Source organism: Nannospalax galili, unplaced genomic scaffold (genome assembly GCF_000622305.1).
Source record: "Nannospalax galili isolate Female #2095 unplaced genomic scaffold, S.galili_v1.0 scaffold415, whole genome shotgun sequence".
In the NCBI taxonomy this organism is placed as follows: domain Eukaryota; kingdom Metazoa; phylum Chordata; class Mammalia; order Rodentia; family Spalacidae; genus Nannospalax; species Nannospalax galili.
This window is the reverse complement of record NW_008337494.1, coordinates 2,516,785-2,537,086: the sequence shown is the minus strand read 5'-3', so window position 1 is coordinate 2,537,086 and position 20,302 is coordinate 2,516,785. Positions and strand designations below refer to the sequence as shown.

General features: G+C 38.8%; 1 protein-coding gene across 2 annotated transcripts in view; it reads left to right on the top strand.

The window, feature by feature from the left end:
• Ano4 (anoctamin 4) overlaps positions 1-20,302 on the top strand; it is a 342,978-nt gene that overhangs the window by 153,492 nt on the left and 169,184 nt on the right. For both annotated transcript variants that reach the window (XM_017798033.1, XM_008832628.1), the window contains 2 exons: positions 9,437-9,573; positions 12,407-12,565. Coding sequence is in view for 1 of the 2 variants with exons in the window: in XM_008832628.1 (XP_008830850.1) it covers positions 9,437-9,573; positions 12,407-12,565 (296 nt within the window). In the remaining variant the exon portion in view is untranslated. The remainder of the gene's footprint in view (positions 1-9,436; positions 9,574-12,406; positions 12,566-20,302) is intronic.

Here is a 20,302-nt window from a genome sequence, read left to right as displayed (position 1 = left end):
TCCCTCTCTGTTTTCACTCTTCACTCTCATCCTGAGATGGCAGAATTCCTTTGTTTCAGCAGACTTTCCTGTCACCTAATGTGAACTTTTGCTTTTGAGAGCCCGCACTTCCAAGGGTCTGATGTTCAGGGAGAGCCTGAGAGATAGGATGGACTTTCTGCAACCCTTTCTTCATAGTGTTGTGCAGATACAGCATGGCTTCTTGTAAAATGGATGGAAGAGGGAACAGTTGTGCTGGCTGCCAGGAGACTGTATCATGCCAACCATGACAGAGTCTCCAGTCCCTGGAACCAGTGTTGGAACGTCTCATCTTCATATGTTTTTATTGCACCCCAATGCCTTGTGCAAAGCGTGGACTTTGGTTCATGTTTAGAAAACATTTGTTAATGGGAAAGTAAATCAATGAATTTCACTGTAAAAATTGACACAGTCGTGTATGCCTGTAATCTCAGTACTCAGGAAGTGGAGGTGGGAGAATCAGGAGTTTAAAGTCATCCTCTGCTACATACTGAGTTAGAGGTTGGCTACAGGGTACCCTGTCTCAAAATAACAATAGCAAAAAATTCCACTGTGAACTTGCAAAGTGGGCAGCTCAGTAGTAGCCAGTATGGAGACTTGGGTGGTCTTTCTGTTCTGTACCAGACTTTTGGGTCCTTTCGTAATCCTGGACACATGGTATGGGAGAGAGGATGTTAGCAATGGCTGAAACTTAGTTGTCCACCAAGCTAGTGTAATGGAACTTGATGAGAGATTTGATTTGATACAGTGGTAACAAACTCACAGGTAATTCTTAACACCTGGGTTTGTCTAGTAAGAGTCAGACCTATATATAGTCTTAAGAATTGAATGTCTACATTTTAGGCACATAAGTATCAATTAAATAAAAAAAATACTCTACTTCTTAACAACCAAAAATTTTGAGTCTGAGTATTTTAAAGAGCTACACAGTTGAAAATATTTCCTTCTGAAATTAGATTGGGAATCTTATCTTAAAGCTCTATATTCTGTTAACTGTACATATATATGTGAGCAAGCACATGTTCTATTAGCTAGCCACTGTAAATACATCATTCAATGATTATACTGAATGTTTTACTTTTGATTTAAATTATTGCCTTGCCCATCCATTCTAGAGACTGTTCATCTCCTTACCCTTCTGTCATTTTGTTTTTGTTTTGTTTTGTTTTCTTGTTTCCAGCATAAACACATCTAGGCCATAGGGACTCTAAACCCCAGAAGACAGAACTGGTATATTATTAGGTTCTAGTAAAGAGCAAAGCAAAAGATGGAGTTCCAAAATGAGAGCCTGAAAAACCATGGCCCGTAGACACAGAACATTGTTAAAGGCAGCCAAGGCTGATGAGCAGAGCTTGACAGAAGGAGATCATGTATACCTGTCAATCCCAGTGTTTAAGAGGTGGTATGATCATCTAGATGTCTTGTTATAGAAGTAACCAATGGGCATAGCACTATTTCCCAGACAGCTCTTTACAGAAAACACACTGCCACAGTAACAGGGTAACCTTGGTCCATTACAGTGTGCTCTGGAATCCACACAACTCTGGGTCTATGCTGTTTTATGAACAAGGCCATTCTTGACACAGGAAACGGCAATGAAGTTATTTTTAATGACCATTTTAATAACCATATATATTTTCCTAAAATCTTGTAACCTTTTGTTGGTTGGTTATTTTATTTACAAAGATGCATTTTGAATCTCCTAGGTAATTTTCTTTAGTGAGCGAAGGTGCCTATTTTCAGGTCTAGAATGATGATATTTCCAGGTTTTCTTTAGGGAGATGTTACAATAGACATTTAATCATTCCTGGTACCTACTAGCAGAATATTGTAAACCTTAAAAGCAATAGGACTCCACCCCATGTATATTTTTAATATATAACCTAAATATTTAAATTTATTATTTAATTAATTTAGTGTGCATGTGACTGAGTTATGTGTGTGGTATATGCACAGATGTGTGTGTGTGTGTGTGCATCTGTGCATGTGAAAGGAAGCCAGAGGAGGATATCAGGTGTCCCACTCTATCATTCTCCACCTGATCCCCTTGATAGAAGATCTGCCACTGAACCTGGAACAACACTGATGGTCAGCAAACCCCATTGATCCCCAGTCCCATTAGTGTTGGATTTCAAGAACATGCAACCACACCCATCTTTTATGTGAGCTCTGGAGATCTGAACTCAGGTTCTCATATTTGTGCAGCAAGCACTCTAACATGTTGCGCTATCTTCCTAGCCCTAACCTCAGTTAAAAGACGCAGACCCTGAGCTCTTTGGTATAGGTGGTACCAAGTGGGCTTTGCTCACTGTTTCTTTTTGACCTTTCCACATCATTGGAAGCTCTTCAAAAGAATCCTAGAGTTTGAGGGAATACAGTTTGAACAGTGAGAGCCTTGTTGGAAATGAATAAAGCCAGCTAAAGAAACATTTACATCCTTCCTAGTCTCTATTTATCTTGAATTCTTTAAATTGGGTCTCCCTTTTGTACGCTGCCTTTGGCATAGGTCAGAAAACTTTGAAGAGCAATGAACATCTAGAGACCTGAGCTGGCTACTTTAAATGCTAAATTGTATTTAGCTCTTAAAATCCCAGATTAAGGTGCAAAGCTAAACTGTATCTGCATATTTCTCTGAATCTAAATAAAACTTAATTTGATCTATCTGTTAACTTTTGAGCCTTGTCAGACCTGTTAGGTTACAGATATAAAGGTCAGCTTTAGTTAGATAACTGTTAAAATGGTGAGAAGATAATTGCTTAGTGGCTAAATGACTTCCTCCTCTTGAAAGCCAGACATGATTTAAGAACAATGGAATTCTTCCTGCAGAAGCAGGAAGCTTCCAGGAAATAACATGGGGTCAGGAGTCAGAGCCGGGTTAGAATTCATCTTTGTCACTTATTAGCTACATGGCTGGACTTAGCATCCATGATCTGTTTTTTTTCTCTATGATCTCTAACTCATGAAGATACAATGAGAAACTAAATCCCTAACATCTTGGAGGTGTCATTAAACTATAGCCTCTTTGCCTTTGTGTGGTTTCCCCTTCCTTCAGAAGATACTTGATCAGATCATTAATCAGATCAGATTTTTTTTTTTTTGGTCTTTTTGAAACAGGGTCTCCCTCTAGCCCCAGCTGTCCTGGAATTCACTATGTAGACCACGCTGGCCTTGAACTCACAGAGATCTGCCTGCCTCTGCCTCCCAAGTTAAAGGCATGTGCCACCATGCCCAGCAGAAGCAGAGATTTTAAAGAATCATCACTAAGATCATTAGAATAAGAAAAAGTAACTATTGATATACTCTGAGAGCTATGTTTTATTTTGAGATGATTAAGAATCATCACTAAGATCATTAGAATAAGAAAAAATAACTATTGATGTACTCTGACAGCTATTTTTTGAGATGAATATTGAGCATCTCCTATTTGCTAGAGATTACATCAATTAACTCTTTACCTGACACATAACCTGGTGTAGACATAAAGATGGACTTGTTATAAAACAGTCTGGTGTAAATGTTCGGACATACACCATCTTTTTTTTTTTTTTTTGTACTGAATTATTTCTGGAGGTGTCCCTTTTTATGTTTCTTAGTGATGGTTTGAGGTAGGTCAGTGTGCAAAACTTTTAGAATTCTGAGTTTCAGACTGAACAACCTGCAATTATGACAAAAATAGTATAATGAACTGGCACTCTGGAGAGTAAATATGGACAGGATTATGCCTCACCTGTCTGTCTTTTACAGCGACCTATAATTTCACCTTATTTTGTCTCCATCACAAAGTGCTAAGATGGAAGTACTCCTGTACTGTGATGCCAGCATGAGGGTATTCTGTGGCATTTGGAAAATTAAAGAGCAAGGAATCAAATTCTTTGATTTTTTTAAAAAAAGTGTCCTACTTCCTTTTAGATTCATTCTAAAACACATTCACTACTCATTTTTTTTGTTGCTTCTCTAATGCTGTCTCCCCGTTTCAGCCTCTCACCAGGAAGTATGGGTGATGGCTTCTCACACCCACTTCCTGTGTTTGTAAATGCACGATCTAGCACTAAATATGTTGCTCAGTGAACACATGGCAAAAAATAATAATTCAGAATGAGTTCATCTGATTATTGTCCTTGCAATATATTTGTGCTGCTTTTCCTTACAGAATTAATAATAACTAAACACGCAAGATTTTTTCCATTGGAGAAATAGTTGATGTCATTGAAAATATTTGATGAGTTAAATTAATAGTCTTTTCATCACATAAAGATTGTCAGGATCTGCCTGCCCACTGGTTCCTGACTCCTTTGCTCTGTCCCCATCCTGTGATAGTATGGAAAGAAGCAGTTCTTAGAAAATTCTTTTTGCGCTGAGTGGGATATTTTACTCAGACTCTGTAGCTGAGGTTGGTCTCCCAGGCAGTGTGAGGCCCCTGACCCTTGCTCTGTTCCTGCATGTTGTTGTGTTCCCAGGCTGAGTTTATGCGTTTTGTAAAGGAGAATCATCTCAGCACCTCCTTGTTTCCCAGTTCTGTTCACACACCTCTTCCTGAGTTTGAATGCAGTGCAGATCCTCTTCTTGGATTGTATACAATTTGTGCTTTCTCTCTCCTTCTTGTAATTTTTTAATTGACTCCTCAGAGTGTTCGGCTTTCTTCCTCACTTAACGAGCCTAACAGAATTCTGCTATGTAGATACTCATCAATATTTTCTATTTGGGAAAAACATATAAGGGAGGTGAGGAAATCCATTATCAAGTGACCTTATATGGATAAACAGCATCTCTGTGATATCTATGCCACGGACAGAGAGGCCTTGCTTCCACTTGAGATGGACAGTGAGGTTTTTGAGAGCAGATCCATGCCCGCCTTGTCTGGTACTCAGCCACAGGTTCTAACTCAGCACAGTGTCTGAACATAGTAGGTACTTTCTGTTTGTTTGTTTGTTTGTTTGTTTGGTCGTTTTGAGACAGGGTCTCCCTGTAGCCCCAGCTGGCCTGGATTCGCTATGGCGACCAGGCTCGCCTCGAAGTAGGTACTTTTAAAAAATACTTTTGGGACAAATAGAAGTTTTAAAATTGGGTAGCTTTGGAACATAAGGGTAATTTTGCTTTTTAAGGAGATAATGTAATTTTGTGTCTGAAACTATTATACTTTGTTTCTAAAACCTACTGTGTAGTTAAAGCTGAAGACATCAGAGCCAATGATGAAATACTGTGGAAGGCCATGTTCCCTTTGTCTACACAGAGTGTACATGGTCACAGTGTTCTTACTCATTATGTGCTTAGCTTCACATATTCTGATAAAGATTTTAAAGCTATTGAGCAGTTGGCAGGTAATAAAGATGACTGAATTAAGTATTCTTTATTCTCTAAAAAACAGATTGCAATGACATGCTGACTTCTCTGAGCACTCAGCTAGAAGCAGCCTCATAATGACTGGTAGACAGTAATTCCTATGGGCAGCAATAGGGAAAATGAAGGGCTTCTCTCTGTTTCCCATTAGCTGCTCCCTCTAGAGTCAAATAGATGGAGCCTTAATATAGAGTAGGGTTTCTTAACCTTAACACCACAGCAGTCAGTCCCCCAGTATCTGCAGGACATACACTGTAAGATCTGAAACAGCACAGAGTATCAAATCTTTTGAACTTGAACTATATTCTTAACCCAGTGGGGCTACTAAGTAACCAATAAGTTTGTAGCACGCACATCTGGGTGTGTCTATGAGGTTGTTTCCAGAGAGGGTTAACTGAGGGGGAAGACCTACCCTGAATGTGGCTAATACCATCCCATGGTTGAGGGGCTCAGATTGAATAAAAGAGGGAAAGGAATCAGTGTTAAGCTCTCACTGCTTCCTGTCTGCCTCTGCAATGTGACCAGCCACAAACTCCCAAACCAAGACTGGAGACCAGGTACTGTGCCTCTCTCCCCATGAAACTGTGTACTAAATTAAACCCATTTTCCTAAGTTGTTTTTTGTTGCAGTAATGAGAAAACTAATACACCATCCCAATCAATGCCTCAAAGCAATTGTTCCAATTTACCAATGTCCATTTTACTTTCTTGTGCCAATAAAGATAATATGCTAACTTCTGAGAATCTGCAGGTGACAAGCAACATGTCTTGTGGGTCTCTGTGTTAAATACTCCAGTAATATGCTCTTCATCTCATTTAGTCTTCTTGACCACTGTATCAGGGCCCAATTTCTGAAATTCCCTCCAGGCATCGTTCCTGTTATCCTGATACAGTTCTTTTAGCTTCTTTTTTTTTTTGAATCCTTAATCTCTTTAGCAATTCTACTCTTTTTTTTCATCTTTTTGACACAGGGTCTCCCTGTAGCCTCAGCTGGCCTGGAACTCACAATGTAGACCAGGCTGGCCTGGAACTCACAGAGATTCCCTGCTCTGCCTCCCAAGTGCTGGAATTAAAGGCGTGCACTACCATGCCTGGCAATTCCACTCATTTTAACACACATAGAAGTTTTGCTCATGGTTTTGTTTTTCCAGCCCAACATTAAGTTTTCTAAATAGCTCTGCTCCATTCTACTTTGATCCAGTGTAAATCTGACTAAAAGCAGCCAGTAATGCCCAAATCACTGTCTTAGTGCTTAGCTGAGAAACTTGTCCATCACATTTAAGCTCAATGGCCTCATCTCAGGGCATGGGCACAGTTCCTTATGATGAAACCGTGGGGGCCTTTACTCTGGCCCCCAAGAGAGTCTTGAATCCATTTGAAAAGTCATCTGCATAGCTTTTATTGTCAGAATTTTGGTATTCTGTGTCCTTACCAGAATCTCCCTCTAATCGCTGTTTATAGCATTCTAGGCTTCTTCTAACCTTCTAAACTTTTATATATTCTTCCTGTGAACCAATTCCAAAAGCTTGTCCACACTGTCAGATATATCCATAGCAACAACTTCACTTCTAAGTACCCCTTTTCTGTGTTGGCTTTCCATGATTATACCAAATGCTTGAGATAATCAACTTATAAAGAGAGAAGGTTTATATTGGTTCACGGTTTTAGAGGTTTCAGTGCATGTTTTATTGGCCCTGTTGCTTTTGGTCCTGTGGTGAGATAGCACACCATAATAGGGCCAGAATGAGAAAAAGAGAGGAAAAGGAAGGGCTGGGAGTCCTCCTATCTGCTTCAAAAGCATGCTTCTAGTGACTAGAAGATCTCCTGCTGGGTGCAATGGATTAAAATTTCCACCATTTCCCAACAGTGCTAGCTTTGACCACAGTAGATACCACCTTAGAGCACTTATTATGCCATTTATAAATATGTGTTGAGGGCTTCTTCTCTGTGCCAGATTCTTTGTAGATAAGCCAAGGCTGGCAAGATTCCTGTCCTATGAAACTTGCATTCTGATAAGGTAAACCCTCAATAAACAAGTAAACAAATGAATAAAGAAAGTAATTACAGATTGTGTTCAGTGTGGGAAAGAAGTGAATGGTGAGAAGAAGATTATGGAAGGAGGAGATTCATTACCTGGGGTGGTCAGAGAATTGTCCTTGGTTGCAACACTTCTTGAAACATTGAATATGTTGCATATCTTCAAAAAGTATTAGCTCAGCTAGGTGTGGTGGCACACACCTTTAATCCCAGCACTCAGGAAGCATAGGCAAGTGGATCTCTGTGAGACTGAGGCCAGCCTGGTCTACATAGTAAGTTCCAGGCCAGCTGTGGCTACAATGAGACCCTCTATCAAATAAATAAAATTAATTAATTAAAAATAATAAATAAATAAATAAATAAATAAATGGTATTAGCTACCCTAGTGAAAGCGGGCCTAAGCCTTGGTTATATGGAAAGACCATGATGCTTTCTTCTCTGTGGCCATAATGGTCTAAATACCTATATAATTATATTAACTGGTACTGCTGTCCTAAATTGCCACTAGCTCAGTGTCTTCAAAAAGCACACATCTATTATCTGACAACCTGGAGATCAGAAGTCCTAAAATCAAGGTGTTAGAACCTGTGCTCCTCCGGGAGACTGCATGGGAAAATCTGCTTTCTTTAGACAACTGACTTCCCTTGGCTCATGGCCCTGACCTCCATCTTCAAAGCCAGTGGCATAACATTTCTAATTTTTCTCTCTGATTCTGATTGTCCTGTAATTTCATGGGGCCTACCTCATAATCTAGGAATATGTTCTATTTAATGTATTCGATTTAATCATATCTAGAAGTCTTTAGCAATATAAGCTAGCATATTCATGAGTTCCAGGGGTTAGATCATCCATGGAGAGTTATGACTGAGTCTCTCACAGTACCTCACGAATGTTAATTTTATTCCCAGATCCATGAATTTAACTTCACAGATGAAATACTAGAGAGTTAAATGAATTTCCTACAATCACAAACTTGGCTGCAGTTTTAGAACCCAGACACCCCAACTACAAGGACCATCTGTATTCTCTCTGTGCCTAGCTCTGCTCTTTCCTTTCTACCACTCACAGTTTGTATTTATTTTATCTCCTTTTGCCACAAAGGCAAACAGTCACACCCCTTTTATTTGCGAGGTGCATCTATTACATAGCTGCACATTTGACATACAATGTGCACATCTCCAAAACAATTATGAATGAAAGAATGAATGCTCAAACCCAGTCATGCATAAGTTCTTCTGTGCAGCTACTTCTAATGGGTTTGTACAACTTTGGCCATTGTAAAGCATCTAAATAAAATATTTAGATGGGTTTTAATTAGAGTTGGTAAAGAAGGGGCTCACACCTGGTAGGTCACTCTCTCCTTCTCCATTGGTGCCGTGCTTTGCTTTCATATATGTTGCAAGACCCTGTGCATTGAACATGGTAGTCTCTACTTAGAACTGTGATGTATAGCCCTTTGTATATTATTGTGTTATTAAATAAATAGACTGTTGGGGCCTTTGAATAGCTTATTTCTTTTCATTCATCATCAGAGAAAGAAGGAAGATAGGAAACAACTCTATGCTTTATTCTTGAATTTAGTAGAGAAATTATAAAAGAAGAAATAAGGATCACTGAGCCGTGCAAGTGGTACTTTTATGGGTTGGCTTACCAAGCAGTATTGCACTTAAGTGAAAAAAACATAGTATTAAAATGCATAGCTCACCTTCCAACCTAAAGAATGAATCCTTAGAAGTTTTAAGTGAAAGTACCTTTCTCTAAACAACTACATAAAGGAAATTTGAACAAATACACCTCCCACTGTTATGGAAGACAAATTATATTTATGTAATGGAAGTGTTATGCTTCCTTTATCTTGCCTAATGTCACTGTTTGGCCAAAAAGCTTTTACAGCTGACATCTTTACTCTTAGGAAATGATGCATCTGTCACTAAAGGTGTTATTGAAACAGTGAGTGCATAGGAAGCCAGGGGATACACCTTCTCTTTATGTTGATGTCCAGACCAGGTTCTTAGCCCAGTTTAATGTATGTGCTTTGTTTCTAGTGGCCAAGGATGTCAATATTCTTTTTGATGAATTAGAAGCTGTCAATAGCCCTTGCAAAGATGATGATTCTCTCCTTCACCCTGGAAACCTAACCAGTACTTCAGAGGATGCCAGCAGACTGGACGCAGGGGGAGAGGTAAGAGTGTGTATTACTTCCCAAAAGTGTTAACTGTTGACTCAGGAACCTTGAGGCATGTTCCAATGGACCATTCACAGTTAAAGTCTCATCAAAATTCAGCTTCCTGCGAAACAAAGAGCTGGTCTTATATGTTTTTTTTTTTTTTGATGCCCCATGGCCCTAGCACATTTCAGGGCTCTAAAATCAACCTATGCTCAAATGAGCTTTCAGTGGATCATGTACTTGCCCTTCTTATGGCTACAAACATCTCATTTGACTTTCCCAAACTGTGCATCATTTTAAGACACATTCTAGGTGCTCCTGACTAGTAGAAAGAAGCTTTAAAGGATAGACTTCCTCATCTACCCCCCATTAACATGCAAAATAGTGACATAAAATGCAGCAGTTTTTCAGAACGTTGTATTATTTGGGGTCTCTTGGAGTTTCTGTTTGCCTCTGTAACTGAGAGGCTTCACTGCAGTTGTAAATAGACCCATCTGTACACATGCCATTTGGGGGGAGGGGGTGCTTTGTGGAGATACTCACTGTGCTCAGCCTTGTCTCAGTGAAGTTTAAGATTTTTATTAAATACAGATAGATCGGTACACAGAAGCAGAAGCAGAGTGACTCATTGGTTGCATGTTCCTAATGCTTTTGTTATTCCAGTCAATTAACCATTGAAAGTATGACACCTTTAAACAGGGAAAATTATTGACTTCTACCAAACTTTGCAGACCTCTCCCTACAAGTATCACAAGCTGCTATCTGTGCCCTCCCTCTCTCTCTTTCCCCTGCCCCTCTCTCTCTCAAGAAAAAATTCATTTGTCATCATCTGTGTATACTTTGGTTATAAGACAACATAGTGACATTGAAAGGAACCTTAAAAAGTTACTCAGCTTTTCCCTTTACAGATGAAGTGGCAGTTTAGGGACTTGGGGCTTTGCTGGAGGCAGCACTGTACTACTGCACTGCTGTACTACTTTTATTCCTCCTGGTGCTCTTCTGAAAACCTTGCTGTTTTTTATTTTGTTGTTGTTGTACTGTAGTGCTGGGAATTGTACCCAGGACCTCATGCATGCTAAGCAGCACTCTGTCAGTGGACTATATCCCCAGTCCACAACCCTGCTTTTGAAGGTAGGTGCTGATGTGCTTATACAGGCTGATTTCCTTGTTTGGTAAACAACTCTTAATAGGTGTTTCTTCAGACTGACTCCTGAGCACCAAACACGGATCACCTATTGAGAATGTCCTTGCCAAGATGTGAGGCATGGGTTTTGCCATTCTCCCTGACTGAGGCGTTTCCTTTGGTATGCATGGTACTTGTGCAAGAATGTGGCTTCTAGCATGGCCTCAGAAGGCTGCTGTGTTTGCCATCTACACTACTCTTTGGAAATTGAGGAATTCTCTGGTCTATGGAAGACATTTCCACTCCGCTGGGTTTGTAGACTCAGTTTTGAAATCTATTAGCCTGAGACACTCAGCTCCAGTCTGAGTACTCCATGTTTGATGTTCTCTTGCAGAATCTTACATTAATATAACCCAAGAAGCCTGGCCTGAGCCAACACATGCATCATGTTCTTTAATTTTTTATTGCTATAAAGTAATACTTATGACTTCTGTATGTTATGAAGTACAATAATAATAAGATGTACCTCCTAAACTACCATTCAACTTATGAATTAAAAATATATTTTTCAAAATATATACCTTATCATAGGTTGCTAACTTGTTACTATTCTTTTGTTTTTAGTATTTTATTTATTTTTATTTTATGTGTATGAATGTACTGTCTGCATGTAAGTGCACCTGTGCTCTGCAAGACCCATGGAGGCCAGAAGAGGGCCTCAGATCCCCTGGAACTGGAGTTACAAATGGTTGTGAGCTGCCGTGTGGGTGCTGGGGATGAAACCCAGGTCCTCTGCACGAGCAGTCAGTGCTCTTAACTGCTGAGCCATCGCACCAGCTTCAATTGTTATTGTTTTTTAATGCGATGGAAATTAATATTATAGTGTATGTAGATGGAAGGCCAAGCACTGTCCTGTCTCAGGTGTTTTATATATGTGTGTTTATACATGCACTCAAAAAATAACAAAATGAAATGCTTTTCTTATTGTGGGCAAGCAGTCTCGAGAAAAATGGAACCAGACTATTGCTAAAACCATTGACGTGATTTGTGATCTTAAGCCTTTATCCTAAATTTTTTATTAAATTGTTTGTGTTTTTTTTTTAATTTTCTTGTTCTAAAAGAGTTTCACCACATATAGTATAGACTTAGAAATTTATTTTATTTTGTTTCATAAAAATGATGTGACTTGCTATTTTCCTGTTGTTTTTAAGATTCATTCTTGTTAGGTACAATTGTATTTTAATCATTTTCATGTTGTATATGACTTCACTGTACATGTGGTCTGTGTACAATAAACTAATCCATTTACTGTGTACATCTTCACACATTATAATTAAAAATTGTATTGTGAACAATGCTTCTATAAATATTTATCTACATGCCTCATCAAGAATTTCTCTAGGATTATGTTATGCAAATATCCAGTTTTACAAGATAATGCCAAAGCCAATATGTTTTCCAAAGTTAATGCATCAATTTTCACTCTCACCTGTAGAATATAATGATTCTTGGTTGCAACACTTGCTATTTTCAAATGTCTTACATTTCGCCCATTTCATACAATGCTGCTTCAGTTTTTACTTTGTTCCTTCTTGTTTACATCTTTCATTAATGAACATACGGTTTTAGTGAAACACCATGAAAATTAAATTTAGTTTTGATATTACTCACCCTGAAGCTCAGGCTGCAGAATGGCTTGAATTGGTCTCTTTCTCTTTAATGCAGACAGTGCCAGAGAGAAACAAATTAAATGGACTTTACTTCAGAGATGGAAAGTGTCGAATTGACTACATTCTTGTGTACAGAAAATCCAGCCCCCAGACCGAAAAAAGAGAAGTATTTGAAAGAAATATTAGAGCAGAAGGATTGCAAATGGAGAAAGAGGTAAATGGTTTGCTTGCATATGAACATATGTACATGTACATATATATACATATATATTCATGTCAAGAAATGAATTTTTAAAGGAGTGCTTTGAAATGCTAACAGAGCATTTCATTTGATTACTTTCCCAATCTTCAATATTTGTGGAATAATCCAGCCATTAAACTTTTAAAAAAGTATTTATTTATATTTTATGTATAGGTGTTTTGCTTGCATGTATGTAAGTGCATTTATGTCATACAGTGCCCTCAGAGGCCAGAAGAGGGCATCAGATTCCCTGAAACTGGAGTTAAGGACAGTTGTTAGCTGCCATGTTGGTACTGGGAACCCAACTTGGGTCTTCTGCAAGAGCAGCTGGTGCTTTTAGCTGCTGAACCTTCTCTCCCACCCCTAGCCTTCAGAATTTTGAAACACAATATGCCTTTTAGAGTATTTTGGTCCCCACGCACCCACCTTGGGTTTTTTGTCGATTGTTTCTCTATAGGGTCTCCCTAGCCCCAGCCTGCCTGGATGTCACGATGTGGACCAGGGTGGCCTCAATCTCACAGAGATCCACCTGCCTCTACCTCCCAAGGGCTGGGATTAAAGGCCCACAGGACCACTCCCAGCGTGCCTTTTAGAGTATTTTAATGTCACATGCTTTCATGACAAAGTATTCTGTTCCAGTTAAATGGATAATCCAAAATCGTGATTATTTATCCGATTTCTACATCTGTTTCTTGTCTGTATGTATGAATGGAGAATTCCGTCCACACATGGGAAAGAAAACGTGGAATAAAATGCAGGCAGTCCTCTCAGGAGGCTGTTGTTACATCTCAGGAAATATAATGAACTTGACTATCTTTACATGCCAGAAGAGATTGGCTGTTTGGCTGAAAACATGTGGAATTTATAAAATGATTCTTGTTTTAAGGGATGTTTGGATTGTTTCTTCTCAGGTTCCAAACAACAGTTACCTTGTCAGTGATTTACATTCCCACTTCTCTGGTCTGTCTACATGGGGAGTTTTGCAGAACTAAATAAACAAGAGACTCTGCAAGGACTCTGATAATAGTCCCCAGTAGACTTGTTAGGTGCTAGAAGCTCCGTGTATGTTGCACATGGCCCTCTTAATTGAATTATGTAACTCTTAGATTTTTCCTAAACATTGTGTGAAGCTTCTGGAGAATTTTGTAATCAGTAAGAAAAACATCCTGACAAAATTAATATGTCTGCTCTGCTCCTCGGTGCCTGAGGTAGAAATCATTGAAGTCAGACAGCCAGGTTTTCATTGCTTTGAGGCATCAAATAGCATTTTATGTCCATATTTCTTATGCTCATCTTGGGAGCTAGAGGATAAATGGGTTTTTCCCAGACTTGGTAGACTGACCTCACTCAGCCCTTGAATATTTGCAGTACAGAAGTAATATTTTTCTGGAATGTCTCCAACAAGAAATTGGAAAGGTGGTGAGATGAGTGTTGCCTAAAAATAATAGGTTCTTACCATTGGGAAAGTGGTACTAGCCTGCTCTAAAGACCTTCAAATTGAGGTTCCACTGGCACAACAAACAGAATTAAATATCTTATTTTGACTACCTTGTGGGGTTCCAGAAAATCGACTCTCTGCCAATTGAGCAAATCTTTGATAAACCTTGGTCTTTATATTATTAAATAATCACATACTCTCTTTTCTTAACATGGGTATCATATCATGTTTATCCTTAAAAAGCATTCCTGTGTCCTGTAGTCTTACTCCTAAATGGAAAAATTTTTACATGAAAAAAAGAAATGTTTGAACATCCATATAATCTGAAATAGTCAGTTCACTCTGACTTTGTTAAGATTTTGATTCCCATCAAAATAGATTTGTTCAATTAATGAAAGATTGTTACTTTAAACTTCATAATTATTCTTTTCATTCCTCTGTATGAAAAGTCTTTTGTGAATTAGTCATTGAAACTCAAAAAAGCATATTTTTCCAGATAATATATGTTACCAAAGTGCATGCAGGTCATCTATTGTGTCTTATAACAGATCATCAGCACTGCAGTAAGCAGCTACCAGAGGAGGGCTGTGCTATGCCGTGCTGTGTTAGTCCAGATATTACAGGTGGACTGTTTGTATGATTTGAGTTGTATATTATATAATTTTGTTTGTTCTAATTTTTTAAATGTTCATGGTTATTCATTTGAATGTATAGCAGAAAAAATAACAGGTGGAAAAAAAGACATCATCCTATAGCAAAACTTCAAAAACAAACAAACAAAAACTAAGCCGTTCTCTTTCTAATTTTCTTCTCTGGAAAGCAGCTCCCTTATTTGTTTTCCTCATAGTCTCTGTACATTGCCAGCAGATAGATATTCCTCTTTCTGGAATCTTTTCCCCAAACAGCCTCTGCTATTGCCTGGCTCCAGTCTGGCATTAACACCCACAGTCTTTGCATAAATGGTACAAAGTGGCTCTCACTCAGTATTCCAGCTCTGCCTACACACTCATCCTCAGCCAGCTCAGCAAGAAAAGGGGTCTTTGCGGGTTGTCTTTCTTAGGAGGAAGTTACAAACCAAGTCAAATGTCCCTTGAAGGAATCTGTATTTGTGCTGTGTTATTAAACTTAGAAATGATCAGAAGCAATTTTACTGAAATCAAGTTCTGTATAAACAGCCACAGCAGAGAGACAACCATTTTAACTGCAGTTTAGGCTTTTACTTTGACCTAGTATAGGATATGAAACAAAGAATGGAAAAATAGGAACCTCAAGAAGCCTTCTGTGAATCCACGTACATCTGAAAATGATTGACACTAAGTACATGTTATGCATCATTAGTATTTTTGTCATTAGCAATGTGTCATGATATCCAAAATTATGAAAAACATTTTACAGAAAGAGGTTTATGTTTCCAAATGGATAAATATAGGTTCTGTAGTTCAGTTTAAAATGAGTCCTTGTCTATTTATTTAGCTATTCATTTATTTATTTAATGTGTATGAGTGTTTTGCCTACATGTGTGTAAGTGCATCCATTCATGCATTGCCTACAGAGGTCAGAAGAGGGTGTCTGAACCCCCGGAATTGGAATTACAGATAGTTGTTAACCACCATGTGAATGTTAGGAATTGAACCTAGGTCCTCTGGAAGAGCAGCCAGTGCCCTTAACCACTGAGCCATCTCTCCAGCCTTGAGTCTTTGTCTCTTTTAATATTAGATATCTAGAAATACAATTAAGAGAATCCTTATGGCTGGAGAAAGTGTTTTCTGTGCAAACATGAAGACCTGAGTTCAGATCCCCAGCACCCACATAAAAAGCTGGACATGATTGTGTATGTCTGTAACCCCAGTGCTGATGGGGGGTGGGGTGGCAGAGACAGGCAGATTCCCAGAGCTTGGTGGTCCACTAGTCTATCCAACTGCCAATTGGTGAGCTCTAGGTTCAGTAAGAGACCCTGTCTCAAAAATAAGGTGGAGAGTAACTGAGGAAGATACTCAATATTAACCTCTGGCCTCCATATATACCTGTATACATACATATACATACATGTGAACATGTACACACATCAAAAAAGAGAAAATCCTTAATTCATGATAAATGTGAGGACATGGCATAAAATTTTAATCTTTCTTTAAACCTTTGCCACAGTCTAATTAGCAAGTAAAATTTTGCTTCAATGCCCTGGATTTTTAATATGCTCAGTAACTATGATTTCATATTAATCCAGAGAAGGAACTTAATAACCAAATTCTCAAAGTAACAATAAGTTCAGGTGAATTTCTTATTTACATCTATTTAAAGTTATTCCCTTCTTAAAATTAGGCTCATGTGCATTAATTTAAGTTTCCATGTTTAATTCTATGTGTATTACTGATCCTTTGCTATGTATTTTGGAATCATCATTTGTAAGAGGCACATCTTTTCCTTTTTGTTATTATGTGAACCATGGATGCCTTTGAAATAGTTGGACTGTGTAAGCAGTAGTTGTATTCATGGAGCACTCCCCAGTCCCCTCAGAAACATGTGGAACATGAGGGAAGACCCCTATCACCAAAGCCATTACAAATAACCAATTATATAAATTATACCATTGCGGTAATAGTTCATTCATTCAACAAATATGCATTGCACACCCACTCTAGGACAGGTACAACTTTGAGCACCAGGAACTCAGCAATAGTAAAGAAAAGAATCCTGCCTTATTGGAACTTCTAGCACAACACAAATAAACAAAATATGTAAGATACAAGTAAGGAAAAGAAAAGCAGAAAGTGTTGAATTTTATTAAATTTGCCAAAAGTGGAATTCTCTTCCAGACAAACATAGAAAGTGCAAAGGCCCTGAGATAGGAACATGCCTGATATGTTCATAAAATTGTGAGGAAGCCAAAAGAACTGAAGTTAACTGAGCAACATAAGGTGGCAAGCTATTATACCTGAAATGGAAGCCAGATGACATTGGAACTTATCAGTTATGGGGAAACTTCACTTTTATCTGAGTGACAAGGGAAGCTACAGCAAAGTTTCAGCAGAAGTAAACAGAGATCTGGTTTCTGTTTTGTGAAATCACTCTGGTCAGAAGAGACTGGCAGACTGGGGGTGGCATGGTGGGGAAGCAGGGAAACTAGGACATTTGTTGTAAGACTAAGAAAGAGATGATGCCTTGGCCAAGCACCTAGCAAAGAAGGCAGTGAAAGAGGTTGAAAGCTGAGGTGGTGGAATTGCAGACAGATTAAATAAGCAGTGTAAAGGAGGAATCTTGGTTCTATGCCGCATGCTATTCATCTGAGAAACTAAGAAAGGTCTTGCCATTTACAAGGATGTAGAAAACAGTGGATCTCACTGTACATTTCTTAAGTCTGTTGTATTCCAGTGACGATATCGGGCAGGATAGGAGAGTCTAGAATTTTGGGAGAGATCCGGCTTAGAGGTATATACTTGGATGAGATCACCAAAGGAACGACTGTAAATAAAGAAGAGAAGAAGGCCAAGAATGGAGTCATGGAGCCTACCAGTGTTTCAAATGTGGAGGAGGAGGAACCAGTGGGAAAAAGCTAAGGAACCAAAAGAAAACTAGAAAGAAATTCTAGAGAGTGTGGTACATGGAAGAAAATGATTCAGGAGGGAGGAAGCAGTAGACCATGGCAAATGCTCCTGATGGAGAGAGGAAGATAAGATGAAAAGTGAATCATTGGATTTTGCAATGAGTGAACTAAGAAAGGCAATTCACTAGAGAAGTGGAGTTGAAAGCATCATTAAGGTATTTTGAAGAAATATAAGTTGAAGGCCTGGAGAGGTGTCTCAGTGGTTAAGAGCACTGGCTGTTCTTGCAGAAGAATCAAGTTCGAATCCCAGCACTCATTTGGTGGCTAACAACCATCCTTAACTCCAGTTCCAGAGAATCTGACGCCCTCTGCTGTCCTCCATGGGCACTGCATGACATTGGTGCACTTAACACACATGCAGGCAGAACACTCATACACATAAAATAAAAATAAATAAATTAATTAAAAAGAAATATAAATTTGGATAAAAACGTGGAGATGACAGATATAAACAACTCTTTTCAGATGATTTGTCACTCAACTGCAAAGCAGAAAAATGGGGTGAAAAGTTGAATCAAGATTTTCTTTTTCATTTAAATGGGAGAAATAACTGCATGCTTTCATGTTAGTCTGTGTTATCCATTTCAAGAGAAAACTGATATTGGGGAAGACTAAAGGGAGTTTTGGAGCTGTGTATTTGAAGCAGTAGGGAACAAAGGACAGCAAGCTCCTCTCAAGGCATCGACCCACCCAACACCTACATATGTGCACAGATACTGTGCTCTGGAGACCTAAAGATGCCCTTTCTGCACCTATAGCTAAGGCCAACCCTTCACTCTGTGTACAGGATCCCAGCCCTCAGTCATACTTAAGTACATTGCCCTCAAAGAGATAAGTATAGTAAACTTTAAAGCCTAAAATGTGGACCAATGAGATGGCTCAGTGGGTAAAGGCACCTGTCCCAAGCTTACTGACCTGGCTTTGATCCCCAGGATCCAAATGGTGAAGGAGAGAACCAATTCTTGCAAGTTGTTCTCTGATCTCCACACATGCACTGTGGCACACAAGCCCACACAGCACACACACACACAAATAACAATAATAATAATAATAATAATAATAATAATTTTTAAAAAAATCTAAAATGCAGCTGGACGTGGTGGCACATTCCTGTAGTCTCAGCACTTGGGACGCAGAGGCAGGTGGATCCTTGTGAGTTCAAGGCCAGCCTGGTCTACATAGTGAGTTTCAGGACAACTGGGGCTACAGGGAGACCCTGTCAAAAAGACAAAAAAAAATCTAAAATGCACAAAATAAGGCAACCGATAAACACAATTTCTTTGTTTTCCCTCGTCTCTCAGGATAAAAATAATCTGACTGCAGTAAATTAAGATATACATATGCATTGAAGACTTATTATCTTGGATATTTTTCCTTGAGATATAATAGAATTAGCATTACTAAGATTTTTCACACTTTTCTTAAGCACTGGTAATTAACATACCCATTTATTGGATGGGACAATTGAGATAAAATAATAACTTGTCCCAGGAAGCCAAGCAGGAAGAGAGAAAACTTTATTATATGTAAATGTCAAGGAGAAGGAGGTTAAGAGGTAGATCGAGAAGACAGCTAGGGAATGGAAATGAAAAGGATCCAGGAAAATTAGGGTGAATAATGAAGTTGGGTGCTTCCACAGACTAGTTTGTTTCCACTTTCGGCCCCTAGTAGTTGTGGGTTTGTGTCTCGGTACAGTCACTTAAGAGCTTGCTCTTGGGTAACATACCAGACTTTCTGAATATCAGTTTCATAATCTGATAAGGATGAGATAATGCCCATGAATTATTATGAGGATTAAGTCGCCCCACATATGTGAGAGCCAGTAGCATAAATCTTCAAGTTTTTCTAGTTTTTATTTCAGCTCACTGGGTCTTTCCTAGAATGTTTCTTCAGTTATCTCATGCTTATATGCAATGATACTAGTTTCTCATTTATGGCTAGCATAAATTTTTATAAACAATTATTTTTAAAAAGTCAGCTCATTTAAAACAATAAAAAGGTAATATACAAATTTCTAGGCATTGTAACAGACAGACCTAAAGATCTGTGGTTCTAGCCTCTTCCTTTTCACACCTTTGCATAATCTCCTCCTCTTGAGTCAGGGGATGAGGCTGTGGCTTGTTTTCAATAGGTAGAAAATTACATTCTCATAACAGAGTATGTCCAGTGTAATAAGATGCCACCATTATAGTTACATGATTGCATGTAACATTCCATCTCAGGAAGCTGGTGGCTTTGAAGGAGTAAACTGCCCTGTTTTAAGATGGCAAAGGAAGGTGGCTTAACCTATATGAGGTGAGTTGCCCCAGCTCTTGGCCAATGACATGCAGGGTCTTAGTCCAATTTCAGACAGAGGACTTCCAAGCTAAGGGACCTTGGAAGCAGATCTTCCTCAGTCTAACTGCTGAGATTCACCCTGGCCAAAGCCTGAATTGCCGACAAGTGAGGCCCAGATGCCAGGACTCTAGCCTGCCTTCTGACACACAGAACCTGTGGGATAATTAATGGGATCACCTTCTGCTGAGAAAATTATGATGATTTGTTATAGAGCAACAGATAATTCCACTGATTAAGGGTCTGGGGCCAGATATTCTGAGTTCTCAAATGTTTCTATCACTGTTGAGAGTCTGGGTTTTATCTGCACAATGAGGCTAATAATGGTATGTAT